This window comes from Panthera leo, chromosome B1 (genome assembly GCF_018350215.1).
Source record: "Panthera leo isolate Ple1 chromosome B1, P.leo_Ple1_pat1.1, whole genome shotgun sequence".
In the NCBI taxonomy this organism is placed as follows: domain Eukaryota; kingdom Metazoa; phylum Chordata; class Mammalia; order Carnivora; family Felidae; genus Panthera; species Panthera leo.
Window position 1 is genome coordinate 81738112 of NC_056682.1, and position 15546 is coordinate 81753657.

The 15546-nt window shown below is 37.3% G+C and overlaps 1 protein-coding gene across 1 annotated transcript in view; it reads left to right on the plus strand.

Annotated features, from left to right (window-relative positions):
- The window catches only part of OTUD4 (OTU deubiquitinase 4), a 46033-nt gene that overhangs the window by 24368 nt on the left and 6119 nt on the right, over positions 1-15546 (plus strand). Inside the window, exons 11-20 of the mRNA XM_042935396.1 lie at positions 2157-2251; positions 3503-3603; positions 3716-3902; positions 8215-8377; positions 10261-10384; positions 10678-10733; positions 11255-11332; positions 13066-13204; positions 13991-14251; positions 15227-15267. Coding sequence (XP_042791330.1) covers positions 2157-2251; positions 3503-3603; positions 3716-3902; positions 8215-8377; positions 10261-10384; positions 10678-10733; positions 11255-11332; positions 13066-13204; positions 13991-14251; positions 15227-15267 — 1245 coding nt within the window. The remainder of the gene's footprint in view (positions 1-2156; positions 2252-3502; positions 3604-3715; positions 3903-8214; positions 8378-10260; positions 10385-10677; positions 10734-11254; positions 11333-13065; positions 13205-13990; positions 14252-15226; positions 15268-15546) is intronic.

Sequence of the window (15546 nt, forward strand, 5' to 3'; positions counted from 1 at the left end):
CCTCTGCCCATCACCCACTTTCCCCTCTCCCCCACCCCCCCATTAACCCTCAGTTTGTTCTGTGTATTTAAGAGTCTCTTATGGTTTGCTTCCCTCCCTCTGTAACTCCCCCCCCCCCCCCCCTTTTCCCCCATGGTCTTCTGTTAAGTTTCTCAAGATCCACATATGAGTGAAAACATGCCATTTACTTTGAATAAACTATTGCTCTGGATTTAAGTAGCGGATTGGAAAAGGGGAAATTTGGATTATATCAGTTCTTAACTTAGAGTGAATTTGCAATCCTCACTGTGCATTTGATAATGTTCGAAGACAATTTTTGTAGTCCCACAACTGGGGAGGTGCTACTGACATCTGGGTAGAGGCCAGGGATACTGCCAAACATCCTACAGTGCACAGGGCATCCCCCCAAGCCCCCAACAAACGCTTGTCCAGTCTAGTGTCAGTAATGCCAAGGCTGGAGAAACTCTGGGTAATTTCCAAGGTTCCTTTACTGTTTCTGTTTATGAAAAAATACTAATTCCAAGACAGAAATAACCTATATACTATTTGGTGATAGAAATAACCAAATACTATTTGGAGATAATGTTCGTAAAAAAAATGGTTTTCATTGAAGTGTTGCCTTTTACAAACTACTTTAAAATAGCCATTGACAAACATTTTTCCTTGTAGAGGTAACACTCATTTCCTGTGTGGTAAAGTAGTTTGTAAAAAGCCAGTTGACCAGGATTACCAGCATCAAAGACCATCTATCTTAAGAAGTTGTAAAAGTGTTCTGATTCTGAGGTATTTGAAAGTGGAAGAAGAAGATATGATTCATTTAGGTTCTTCCTTACGGAGTTGTCAGAAATGTGGTATAATCACAGAACAGAATTGTGGAATTTTTTGTTACAGTGATTTGGAAAAAACCAAAAGAGTAAATCTAGGGCTTAGGGCTCCTCCTTCCCTTCTCACTCCTCCTTAACAGAGAAGAATGCTTATCTTATGCTGCATCACTAAAACTGTTACTCATTGTTTTAAATCATGCATATTTCCTTTGAGGTTGCAGTTGGTTTTAGTAAAATACATGCCGTTTGTAAAGTAGATGCTAAGCAGATACTTGCTTTTTTTTTTTTTAGAGTATTTTATTTCTATATCTACTAGACTATTTCACTCAGGTAAAATTTAATTGAAATCTGTTTGGAAACTGTTTTGCTATGACTCAAAGGTGCATTTATACTCAAGCATATAAGATGTAGTTTAAGTTTTTGGTACAAATTAACTTCAGAAAGATCTGTTTTATTGTTAGACTCTTGAAGAGAGGAAGGCAAAGGGTCCTTTTGTGCTTAATGAATAATGAAACCTCAGCTTTAGGATTTTGATCTAGTTAAAAAAAAAAAGTAGGTTAAGTTGAAGCTGCTGTACTTTGGGCTTTAGTGCAGTGATCAGCCCTGTTCATTGAGTGTCGTTTGACTATAGGAGGAAACTGAAAGGCTTTCTCTGGTCACAGATTGCCATTGGGTAATACAGTTGTATATTAGATAACATGGGATGGATCTATTTTTAGAGGGCAAAAAGGTCTCAGTTATACATTGTCAATATTGGAAAAGTAAGAAGACAGTAGTAATTAAAATAATAGTTGCTCTCATTTATAGAGTGGTTGCTGTGTGCAAAGTTGCAGTTAGTGTCCATTCTGTATATCCTGTGTGCCTCATTCCATCTCCATGAGTGATGTAGGTACTATTATTAGCTCCATTTTGCATGGGAGGACACTGAAGCATAAGTATCTTGCCAAAGGTCATATTGCTGGTAAGTACAAAAAAGATGGGCCTAGAATCCTGGTGTGTGCAGTGCTATAGTCCTTTGTTCAGAACCAGGACATGCTGCCTCTTGTTTGGAGCCTTGATAGACTGTGCTCTTGCTTCTCCCTGAATTACTTGCAAAAACAGTTCATAAAATTTAGGAAGTGTAAACAAAGAAAAGTCTTTATTTTAGCTAGAGCTACAGAGGCCTGGGAGGTCAGAGAAGTATTATTTATGGTGTACCCTTTTGAACTTGGTTTTGTTTTTAACAGTGTATAGTCGTCATCTCTCTAATTGAAAATGATAAAAATTTAAAAGGTGATCATTAACGCAAAGGAAGCAGGTGACTGATTTCTTCTTTCTGGAATTGTTCAACAGGTTAGGTTGGATCACAATGGAAAATTTTCTAATGCAGACTTTCAAGGGGTTCACTCTGAGAATGGGCCAGTTTTGGTTGAAGAACTTGGAAAGAAGTATGTACTACTCTTCAACTAAGACATTTACGGTCTCTTCCATTTAGCTTAAATCATGAGGAATTCTAAATGGCCCTGTGTGTTTATAAATACAGTCAAAAATACTGCCTCTTAGTAGGAAATGGATTTGTTTAGATCTTATGAAACAGCAGTTTGAGTTTAAATTTTGTGTTTTGTGTGTTAACATTTTAAAAACTTGTTGCTTACAGTTTTAAATGTGCCATTTGTCACAAAGGCAGTTTGGGAAATTGGCTATAAATTGTAACTGTAAAGTGGGGAGCATTGGAGGACAGGGGCCAATATTCATTTCTGATTTTCATTTAACACTGCATTGCATGTAGTTAGTTTTCAGTAAATGTCATATGGAGTAGTGAAATGGCTGACTTGCTGCCACAGTCTCACTTTACAGCACCTTTCGTTTCAGTTGCTGCTGTCTTTATTAGAAAAAAGGGTAATAAATCACACCTAAACTTTACTATGGAAAATTTCAAATACACAAATGTAAAGACAGTACAGTGAACCCCAGTGTAAGCATCACCCTGTTTTCAGCAACTGACAGCATTTGGTAATCTTTTCTAATCTGTTCTCCCTAACCGCCCCCTTTTTAAAAGTGAGAATGGGATGGAATATTTTAAAGCAAATCCCCGTCACCACACCATTTCTTATAGACACTTAACATGCTTATGTGTTTCTCTCACATAGTAAGGACTCCTTCCTCCCTACCTTAACTATAGCACTGTCATCACATCTAACAGAATAAACAGTCGTTCCTTTTTAATCTGATCTTTTGCTTAGATTGTGATTAAAGCTTTTTAGTCTTTAGTTTTTTAGGTTGGAAAATATGCTTTTGATTTATGTCATCTTAGTTGACTAGAATTTAGGATTGCTAAATGCTTTGTACGTTAATTTTTAATCTAAGAAACTATAAAACTAAATTCTTCCATAAATTGAAAATATTTATGCAGAATACTTAAAAATTGATCTTCTTTCTAGGAATATTTTGTTACTATAAGTCTTTCTGGAGCTCCCGGGTGGCTCAGTTGGTTAAGCATTCGACTCCGTGATTTTGACTCAGGTCATAATCTCATGATTCATGAGATTAAGCCCTGTGTTGGGTTTGTGCTGAAGCGCAGAGCCTGCTTGGGATTCTCTCTTTCCCTTCCTCTATGTGCGTGCAACTCTCTCTCTCTCTTTCTCTCAAAGTAAATAAACATTAAAAGAAAATAATAAGTCTTTTTCTTTCTTTTGAAGACACTCCCCGAAGAACCTCAAACCACCTCCTTCAGAAAGCTGGAACACCGTATCAGGGAAGAAGATGAGAAAACCTACTTCTGGACAGAATTTCCACTCTGGTTAGGATTATGTCCAATTAATCTTTCTTTGGAGGAGAGGTGATGGTACTTGGGCTTTTTTTAAATTATTATTATAGGAAAATGATGAGGTATTTTTGGCTTCTTGTCACAGACATGGATTACAGAGGGCCAAAGAATCAAAGCAAGCCAATAAAAGCTCCATCAGCACTACCTCCTCGACTCCAGCATCCTTCAGGAATAAGACCACATGCATTCTCTAGTCATTCTGCAGGGTCACAGTCTCAGAAACCCTCCAATGAGCACAAAAATCTTAATAGGACACCCTCACAGATCATAAGGTAACCTCCTGAATGCAAGAGAAATATAAATTGAGGGGCATTTCTTTTATGTGCTAAATTATGTGAGTTTAAACATTTACAACTTTTTGTTCATTTAGTTGTCTGTAGTATATTAAAAGTATTGTTGATAAAATACCATGTGAAGATTTTAGTTCTTTTAGATTTTTATTCTAATTTATTAGAATTACCTAATTCTCTTCAGATAAGTCTAAGTAATTTGAAGATAAGGCGTCTTTATTTTTGAATAACTTTTTTCAAATGACTTGGGAGACCTTATTGTAGCCAAATCTTACTCTTGCACTTAGTTGTTTTCTGGTAGCTTGTAATATGTTAAATGTTGAATTTCAAATTGTATTCCTGTTCCTTGGGTGGGGATGTTCCCTTTATATACTCTTGATATAGGAACTTAACCAAAATGGTTGGTTTAGTTCTGATAAGGTTGGGTTGTTTGTGGTAATGTGTCTCATTGAATGGGGCTACAAGTTTTGTAAATAAATGTAATCATGAATATTAGCAATCTGACTGAATATCCGGAGACAGATGAACTTCAGGATCATAATTTTCCTGTGCAGTGGATTTTATTTTTTCCCTAATCTGCCTTTTTGTGGAGTAGTTTATAGCCCTTTTGAGGAACTTTATTTGAGAGGATGTGTCTTAAGTTGAGGCTGTCCTTTTCATGCAAATGTGGCCCTGTGTCTTGTGGATGCTGGAGCCCTCCTAGGTTGCTGTGACCAGTGCCTTACCCATTCCAAACCTCCTATCCCCAGTTGCCTGAACAGTTAGAGCATCAGCTAATGTATCTAGCTGTGGTTTGAAGTTCCTTTATTTTTAGCTTTTGGGCATTCCCCTTTCTTGGGAATATACTGAACTTTTTGTCATTAAAGACAGCTTATGTAACATCTTATAGACAGTTGTAGGTTCCTAGGCTGACATTACAAATACACTTAGTTTTCTGGGGCTATTATAGCAAGGTACCACAAACTGGGTGGCTTTAAGGATCATAATTTTTTTTTTAAATGTTTATTTTTGAGAGAGAGAGGGAGGGACTGGGGAAGAGGCAGAGAGGCAGACAGAATCCCAAGCAGGCTCCTTGCTGTGCACACAGAGCCCCATGTGGGGCTTGAACTCAAGAACTGTGAGATCATCAGCTGAGCCATAGTCAGATGCCCAACTGACTGAGCCACCCAGGTGTCCCAACAACAGAAGTTTATTTTCAGTCTTGGAGGCTAGAAGTCTGAAATCAAGTTGTCAGTAGGTGTATGTTCTTTCTGAAGGCGGGGGGGGGAATCTCTTTCATGTTCCTCTCTGTGGTGTTGCCTACAGTCCTTGGTGTTCCCTGGTTTATGGATGCATCACTCCTCTGCCTTTATCATCACATGCAGTTCTCCCTCTGTGTCTGTCTCTCTTCTAATAAGGATACCAGTCATTTTGCATTTAGGGCCCACCCTACCCTAGTATGACCTCATCTTAACTTGATTACTTCTTCAATGACCCTATTTTTAAGTAAAGTCATATGCACAGGTACCAAGGTTTAGGATTTGAATTACGAAAGCACAGTTTAATCATAAAAAAACACCACTACTTCAAGTCTCTAACATTTTTCTTTTTAGTTTAACAAACTATTAGGGGTAGGAAATTATATTGTTCAAAGTCCAAAACATTCAAAAGTTTATTTATTTGATAATTCTTCCTATTTCTATTTTCCCAGTGATCTAGTTTCCTTCTGCAGAGGCCATCCTGTGTTAGCAGATTCTTGTGTATCCCTGCAGGGATACTTTACATATTTGTAAAAAGTAGGTATATATTCATAATCAACTTTCCAAAAGTTCTAATGAGAACAAATGATTAAAAATCATTCAGAAGAGGGGTGCCTGGGTGGCTCAGTCAGTTAGGTGTCTGACTTTTGATTTTGGCTCAGGTATGCTCAGGTCATGATCCTCATGGTCATGAGATCGAGCCCTGCATCCAGCTGTCAGTGCGAAGCCTGCTTGGGATTCTCTCTCTTTCTGCCCCTGCCGTGCCTGCATGCGTGTGCTCTCTCTCAAAATAAATAAGCGTTAACAAAGAATAAAAAACTCATTTAAAAAAAATCCTTGAAGATGTTACTTCAATCCTTTAAAGTTAGTCATACACACACAGTCCTGAGAATTGCCCTCGGCAAGGAGTAGTCAGGGCCTTGAATTCTTGGCAAACCCAGCAATAATGTGTCAGGACATTCAGGGCTCCTCGTGGGTTATTGCTCCCCACAGACAGAATTGGAACCGTTAATCAAGTAGTTGTGGCTGAAGTTTGTTGTTTGGACATTAGACTCCATTAATATCCAATAGCTTCTTATTCAAAGAAGGCAAAGTGTTTAAGAGGACTAACTTATTTTGAATATTAACTTTGGAAACCTAAAAATATGAAGTAAATATAGGAATGTCATAGGCAGAATTGAGATTTTCCTTTAATAAAATTCTCACTTTTTTAGTAGACTTGAGAAGGATCATTTTTTTCCCCTTGAGCACAGATACTCTTTAGTGTTTTAAATATTAAAGAAAATACACATACACTACTAAATAACTAATTGTATGATTTTATTTACTACAGATTGAATTTATGTCCGGTGTGTTTCTCGTGTTGTATGCAATCTCTTAGGAATTGGTAGAATAACCAATTGTGAAATGTCTTTGTCTTACTAGGATCTTTTTTTTTTTTTTTTAATGTGTTAGCTGTGTATTATAACACTTCATAGGAGAAGGCAGTGGGTGATTTATAGATATAAAGCTTCAAAGAATTTTTAACATTTGACTGATGACAGGAGCCTGCTGTATTTGCAGTTAGTATACCTTCTCCACTGTGGTTGTGAGGGTGAATTTTACTAGTACACTAACACAAATGTAGAGACTGCTGATGATTGAATACTCAATAATAATGATAATTCTGTATAATTAAAAAATCTAAAGTATGGAATTTTATAACTAATAGTCCAATTGATTTAAGCCCATTGGTTTATCTTGACTTTCTTATATTTAACACATTCATTTTGAATTCTTTTATAGAATAAAAGAAGTTATAATTGTAATGTTGGATGTGAGACCTCACTTTTTCATTTCTTACTGATATTGGTCTCTCCCTTTGGAGATAATAAAATATAATAGAAACCTAGGATTGACATGGATACTTTCATTGTGCAAGTGCTGAAAAGGAATAATGTCATTGCCAGATATCTCTTCTTTAGCAAAATGCAAATAGGAAGGATTTGATTTTTGCTGTGTGGTGGGTGAGGGTGAGATGGACAGTTTTGGGTGATGGGACACAGTGTAATAAGGGTAGTGTTAGCTTTCCAGGGATGTGTAGCATGTGCTGAATCCTCTCTGGGATATGAGAAAGACTAGTTTAACTAAGATTATGAAGGTCCACATTTGCTCCTCTGCCTCCCAATTGGGATTGACATCTGCCCTATTGGAATTAGGGTGTGATTTTAAGTGGGACTATCCGAAGACATGAAAAGGCTATTCGTAATTTTGGACATAAAAAAAATGAGATGGTATCATTGTGTCCTCACTCTTTAAAGGAAGTTATATGTTTTTGTATTGTGACAGTGTGTTTTTCCTGTAGGTTTTGGATTTTCATTTTCCACTATTGTGGAACTATTTGACATGGTAGAAATAGTATTCATACTGCTTATAATAGTTATAAGCCATATAAACACATTAGAGTTACGTTATAGGTTATTAAACTACTTGTGTATTTTTTGTCATCCTTCTTGGACCAGACTTCCAAATGAGGTGATGGTAGTCTTATTTGCAGTTAGTATCTAGTTGGGTGTATTTTTATTTTTATTCTTTTCAGCTTTCTATTTCTCTTCAGTATCATCCAAAAAGCGGGAGGATGGTCCTGGTGTCTGCTTTGAATGTTTCCCTTAGTACAGAAAATGAGAGTGCTCTTGAGTTTTAAACTAATAACTTTCTCTTTCTTTTAAAAGTAAATTCTATGAAAGTATTGGAATATGGCATAAAGAGTGTATATAAGTGTTTAAATTTCTGCCCTGATGAAAAGAGAAAAAAAAATCTCAATTCTGTATCATTTAGAAGTGAGTTATATTTTTCTTTTTTTTCCCCTGTTGTTAGTCTTCTTGACTGTCATGTAGCGTGAGCTACAGGAATTTCCATTTACTGAACATTTATTAGGCCATCAAAAGTTCTGTAATATCGTAGTGTAGGTAAGTTAGTCAAATACTGTATTGCAAAAAAGGTTATTTTATTTTAGGTACTCAAACATTTTGTCTTTTTTTTTTTTTTTTTTTTCATGACAATGTTTTATTTGACAGAAAACCTGATCGTGAGAGAGCTGAGGATTTTGATCACACGAGTCGAGAATCTAACTATTTTGGCCTCTCCCCAGAAGAGCGCAGAGAGAAGCAAGCTATAGAAGAATCTCGTTTACTCTACGAGATTCAGAACAGAGATGAACAGGCTTTCCCAGCCCTTTCCGTATGTATAAAAAGAGATTTTAAAAGTTGTTTAGAAGTCTGTCCTTAATACAGTTATTATATGAAACCATAGTTTCTAATGGTAGACTAGTTATTTTTAAACTGAAAGGTACCTTAAAGATCATTTAGTTGCCCTTCCTTTTTACATTATTCATGAAGAAGATGAGGTCTGAAGATATTACTAGTTGTTGGCAGAGTTGATGCAAGTAAATTGGTTAGCTCACTTCTAGTTTAGTATTTTCTCCTGAACCAAAACAGAATATATTTATTCTGTTAGTTATGCAATAGATGTTCACATTCAGTAAAAAAGATACATCTATAAAATCAGGAAACTCTTCAGTGTCCTTTACTAAATACACCAGGACCTAATATATCCAAGAAGAGTTGTCAGAGTGTTGGCTGTTGGGAGGTGCTGCTATATGTAACCCCTGTGGCTTTGCCCTTGCTCTGTGTGTCAGATGCTGGGCTATGATGAATACCTCTCTGATGAAAGAAATGTTCTCTTACCCTTGGGTTTCTTCATTCTTTTGGGGGAGTCAGAAGGAAAAATAGTTCTCCTAGAGAGTGAAGTAAAATGCTCTGTGAGGAGGGTTCATTGGCAGCATAGAGAGAAAGGTAACCAATTCAGTTTGGAAGTAGTGGTAGCCCTGTGCCTGTGGTCTTTTAAATATTGGTAAGTAGTACCAAGTGCTGTGTGATTCAGAATGGTGGTTGGGCACTTTTTTCTTAACAATGGATTAAACAAATGAAATAGAACGTTACAGGAGGCTACCAGGTATACCAGTATAAAATATTAAAGCATCATACACTCCATTCTCTGTCCTCTGACCTCTGTGGAATCCTTTAGAAGTATCAGATGCTCAGTTGAAAACCACTAATCTGGAATAGCAGTTCAGTCTGGCACAGGGGTTGGAGCTTAGTTATTGGAAGATGTGCCCAAATCTGTGTGTGCATTAGGCGTGGTCTATATCTAAGTATATTTGTCTCCAATGTGATAGATGTTATTTTCCCATAACATAACATTTAGATAATAAAAAAAGTACAAATCATTTAAGCTTGTACTCCTAGCTTTTTCTTTTCTTTTTTTTTTTTTTTGTTGCTGTTGTTAGTGAATGATAAAAATACAACTACTGTAAATGCGATGGAATAAATTGAAATTTTTTGGTTATTAAAATGGGTTGTCATACTCACCATTTTAAGACCTGTTGACCTGTCTTGGATTTGATAGTGACTCAGGTTTGTCTTCTAGGAAACTCCTGCCACAGAAGGCTGAGATCCTATTCTCAGCTGTGTGCAACATTTATTCACAAAGAGCTAGAGGAGGAAAGGACTTCAGTGATAGGTTAGCTTGGAAACCTGACTTACTCCAGTCCCTTTGTTTCACCAGTTAGAAGGTTGGCTCACATGCAGAGCTTAAGTAATTTGCCGATGGTCAGCATTTTCAGTGGTAAGAATCCTAGTGTACTGTATCTGCTAATTTGCACTTGGGTATTTTTCCTTTCCCTCACAAAGGACTGTGGCCCTACAATAGCTGCTTTTGAAGGTTGGTATGAGGAGTGCTATTCTTGGTGCAAAGAATGTAAGTGTAGGTTGCAAGGTGAAGGTTTGGTAAGGGTGACTTCCTGAAGGGGGGTTTCACTCCTAATTTAGGCCGATGGTCTGATTGCCTGATATTTTTGATTTATTAATAAGGCTGTTGCTGTATTAATTAAACATGAACCCATGTCCTATTTTTTGTAGTTTTGGAAGTATAAAGACATAGGGCTATGAATATTGAGATTTCTGATCAGCTGTATGAAGAGTTAAGATTAATTGCAAGACTTTTGTTCATATATTTGTGAGTAAATCTTTAAAACAAAGTGTTGGGTTTTTGTTCATTTTAAGAGCTCATCAGTCAGTCAGTCAGCTTCTCAGAGTAGCAACCCATGTGTCCAGAGAAAATCGTCACATGTAAGTGATAGAAAAGGAAGCAGGCGGAGAATGGATACCGAAGAACGGAAAGATAAAGGTATGTTATTTCATCATTTGAAAGCAGATGCTAGAGCTCTGTGCCTGGCTTAAAGTCATACATTGGGAAAGAACCCTTTTTAAATCATTAAACAGTATAATGTCATGTATCTCACTATTGCAGAGACACATTGACTCAAGCTAAAGCATGTTAAATGTTATTCTGAAAACTGCATTTTTCACTGACTAGACACAGTTCAGATAGTCCTTTAGGCTCTGTCTTCATATTTTATTCTGTCCTCAGACCTGTCTAGTAGTTGATACTGTTTTCTTTTTTATCTTGGTCTGTTATAGACTCTGTCCATGGACATTCACACTTGGATAAAAAACCTGAGCCAAGCGCATTGGAGGTAAATGTTTTAAATACTAATTGCATCTTTTCTTTCTCTCTTTTCCTTCTTAAACATCGTGGGTAGTATAGCAGGAAGAAGTAAAAGGAGAAGCTGGAGGTGATTTCATCATTTAATAACTAAGTGTTACAGAAGTAGAAAAGCAGAGGAAAAAAATTGGGAAAAGATGATAGTACTTGAGGAGAATTCACTCACAAATTATAACCATTTCTTCAAGGCTACATGTTGATCACCTATCTGAATTGGTGGAGAGTGGAGAGTAGCTTTACTTTCCATTACTGTATATAGATTGAGATTTTTAGAGATTTTTGAAATCACGTTCCTAGTAAAAACTGTCTAATAGTTTGATAGGATCAAGATGTGCAGGCCAAGTTATCTACCTGTTTAAGACCAGGTATAATTGAAAAAATACTTAGTCGTGAGAGGGTTCAGTCAGGTGCAGGTAGGGTGAACTGTAGAGACAACCATGATTATCATAGAATTTGGGTTTTTGACATAAAGTTTCGCTTTTGCTTCTAAAGAATGTTAGTGATGAGAAATGTACAAGAGTTTCATCACCATCAAAGTCAAAGAAATTAGAATGCCCACCTGCAGAGCAAGTAAGTACATTGTTGAATTTGACATTGAATGCTTCATTCTGTGGGGTTTTTCTTCTTTTTTTAATGTTTATTTGAGAGAGAAAGAGCAAGTGGGGGAGGGGCAGAGAGAGGGAGAGAGAGAACCCCAAGCAGGCTGTATGCTGTCAGCGCAGAGTCCAATGTGGGACTCAATCCCATGACCATGGGGCTCGATCCCACAACCCTGGGATCCTGATCTGAGTCAAAATCAAGAGTTGGACACTTAACCGACTGAGCCACCCAGGTGCCCCTGTTTTTAAATGATCATACAAAGAAGAAAGAAACCCAGGGGTGCCTGGATGGCTTAGTTGTTTGAGGATATGACTCTTGAATTTATTTAGCTCAGGTCATGATCTCATGGTTAGTGGGATCAAGCCCAGCATCAGGGCCCCTCTGTTAGTTTGGAGCCTGCTTAGCATTCTCTCTTTCTCTTGCCCCTCTCCCCCATTCTCCCTCTCTCCCTCTCTCTTTCTCTCTCTCTCTTAAACAAATAATAAATTGGGAGGATTTACTCTGGCGTCATAATTTGGGTACAGTTATGATTCATCTGTAATTCTTTTGTCGCTTAGTCTAGAATGTTCTGTTTCTGTGGATTTTTTTTTTTTTTTTGAGAGAGAAACCGAGAATCCCAAGCAGGCTGCTTGCTGTCCGTGCAGAGTCTGAGGTGGGGTTCAGATCTCATGACCGTGAGATCATGACCTGGGCTGAAATCAGTCAGGCACTTATGGGACTGAGCCACCTATGTGCCCCTTTAAAGATTTTATTTTGAAGTAATCTCTGCACACAGTGTGGGGCTTGAACTCACAACCTGAAGAGCTACATACTCTACTGATTGAGCCAGCCAGACATTCCTCTGTAGAATGTTATTTATTAAAAAAAATTTTTTTAACATTTATTTTTTTAGAGACAGAGCATAGGGGCAGGGGTCAGAGAGAGAGAGGGAGACACAGAATCTGAAGTAGGCCCCAGGCTCTGAGCTGTCCGCACAGAGTGCGGCACAGGACTTGAACCCACTAACTGAGATCATGACCTGAGCTGAAATCAGGAATCGGGTGTTCAAGTGAGCCTCCCAGGTGCCACCTGGAATGTTATTTTTATAATCACCATATTTTGGACATAGAAGCCTTACTTGTGAATTGATTTTGAATAAACTTAATATTTGGTGTCTTGTGTTATTTTTATGGTGGGTTGGGTTGGCTTGAAAATTAGATTTTTGAAGGGAAATTACAAATTACTGCAGTATTTTAAAACTTCCTAAAGAGTTGTCTGAATCTTTAACACTTTATAGAAGGGAGGGTCTCAGTCTAATATAGGAATAAAGTTCTTAGTCCTTCCTTGCCTCTCAGTTAACATTCTTCATGTTCGTTAGAAAGCATACAGTTTATGGTATATCTGTGTGTGAAGAGCAGTTCTAAATAACTCGTGAATTTCAAAATGATTTCAGTGATTTTTCTTTCTTTCCTGGAAAAGCATTATTTAAGATGCTTTAGAGTTTGTTTATGTCTCTGCCAGTGTCTTCTGTGACTTTTGGTAGGCAATCCTTGGTTAGGATTAAATTTGTGTGGAAATTTTATCTACTGTGTTTTTCATTTCTGAGATCAGAAAAATCTATATAGAAGCTGTAGTTATGTAAAAGGCAGCTCAGGGTACATTTGGTGTTAAAATTAGTGTTAAGCAAAATGAACTTTTGTCTTTTTCCACCCCCTCTCTTGAAGAAGCCAGCAGAACATGTGTCTTTGTCAAATCCAGCTCCCCTTCTAGTTTCTCCAGAGGTACATCTAACTCCTGCGGTGCCTTCTTTACCAGCCACTGTGCCAGCCTGGCCAAGTGAACCTACAACTTTCGGACCAACAGGTTAGATAAGAATTAAAAAGTTCCTTGAACCAGCCAACGAAAGCTTTCCAAGTCAGAGACTTTAAGTTCTTTATTTTTAAACTTTTAAAATTATTATTAAAAATATTTTCTCAAGTAATCTTTTTCCGACATGGGGCTCGAACTCAGTGACCCCAAGATCAAGAGTTGCACACTCTGCTGACTGAGCCAACCAGGCACCCCAGAGACTTCAAATTCTTGATAGCTTGACCTCAGAACAAGGTTAGGCGTGTGGAGCCTCACAGAGCTTTTTGTGATCCTCTGTTTTGCCCTGCTTCTAGCATGGGAGGACCAGTTTAATTTGGTATTCGACATGTACCCTCAGGATCTCAGGAGCAAAATGTTTGAGCTGGTTGTCCCCACTAGTTGCTTCGATTGCTCAGCACTGACAATCACAGTTTGCATTTCCCATTGACCAGCACTTGATACTCCCCCTGCCCCAGCCATTGAACCTTTTGCCAGGCTGTGTGTCTTGCTCATGTTTGTAAGAGCTACTGTTAGAGGACATTGACTCAAGGCTTGTTTCCTGGCCTCATTTCCTCCTGTGTGTCTCGGAGGGTCCTTAGTTGGTATAAAAGGTGCTTAATAAAAAGCAAAAGGTTAATACTCAATAATCAATAATCAATAAAAGATTGCTTAAACGCCTCTTTTTATCAGTTATGTTAGTTGTACAGCATTCTTTACCTTTTTAGCTTCATGTAGACTTATATTTTAGGGAGAAATATTTTCACCTTTTTATAGCTTGTGCTTCCTTTTTCTCTTTTGTAGGTGTCCCTGCTCAAATTCCTGTTTTGTCAGTGACACAGACTCTGACTACTGGACCTGATTCTGCTGTGTCCCAAGCTCATTTAACACCCTCTCCAGTTCCTGTGTCAATACAGGCAGTTAACCAGCCCTTGATGCCTTTGCCTCAGACGTTGAGCCTTTACCAGGACCCACTCTACCCTGGGTTTCCTTATAATGAAAAGGGAGATCGAGCCATTGCACCACCTTATTCACTGTGTCACACCGGGGAGGACCTGCCTAAAGGTGAGATCCTTTTCCTAGTTCAGAATGATTTTATTTATCAAATACTGATATGGGTTCAGCAGGAAATGTGAATAGGGGTCAGAGGTTATGTTACTTAGGAGGAACCCGAAGGGCTGACTGTAGGGAGAGAAGGATTTGGCTATGAGGCATTCACTTTGTTTCAGCTTGTGTTTGATTGGAATATGGTTTTTGTATATTTAGTAACTATCCCTCCCGTATGTCATTTTTTTTCAAAAACAGCCTAAAACCATTTTGAGTTAAATTTTAATAATGTCACCAACTAGGTAACTAAGCATTACTGAGTTTTCTCTTCACTGGACTGGGTTTTGAGACCACTCCTATTTTTCCATGAAAAAAATGAGAGGAATGAATATAACTATGTATTTTTTAAGAATTTCTTTTAAGTTTGCCTTTTTTTAAAGGAATTTTAGTTTGCAGAATTTTCTATCTGTAGAAAAATTGAAAGTAATGCAGTGACTTTATGCTCTTTACCTGGATTTTGTGGACAGTTTTGTTTTATTAGTGGTTTGATGTTTGAGTCTATGGATAACTGGTTAATGTCGAATGAATACTTTCTAATGTTAATAATGAGTTAGGTTTATGTTGATTTTATTCTTTTCCCCCAACATTTTTATTTCGTAATTTTTAAAACCCCACGGAGAAGTTGGGAAACCAATACACTGAACACCTGAATTTCCTTCACACAAAATTAATTTTAATCAGATAAAAATCTCAATTTAAGCCATTTTAGGACTTAGATGTTAGCACAGACAAAGCATATTGAACCTGGAATTACCTTACAGTAACAGAACTTGATTTGGGTTATTACAGTTTTTACCTGTGTTTCATATTACAGGTTAGAGGAAACAATTTGAGTAGGCAAAATTGTCTTCAGAGCTATATTGTTTGAGGATAATGGGAAAAAAACCCCTTTTTGAGTGTATGATTTTAGTAATTATTGTTATTTATTTTTAGATAAGAACATTCTTCGATTCTTCTTTAATCTTGGTGTAAAGGTATTTACATTTTATCATTTAAAAGTTGGTTTTAAGTTAATGCTGTTTTAAATTATCAGTATTTAAATAATCTTAACTCCTACCCTGTCAGTGAATAACAACCTAAGGTTTACTAGATCACATTATTTTAAGAACTAGGATTTTCAGCACTGTATTGTGTGTTTTTGGTAGTGGTTGAGGCTCTAGAACTTGCTTGTTTTGTTTTTGTTTTTTGTTTTTTTAACTGGAAATGGTTTAACCCTGTGAATATATTCAGGAAATGGTCCTCATTCCTGGGGC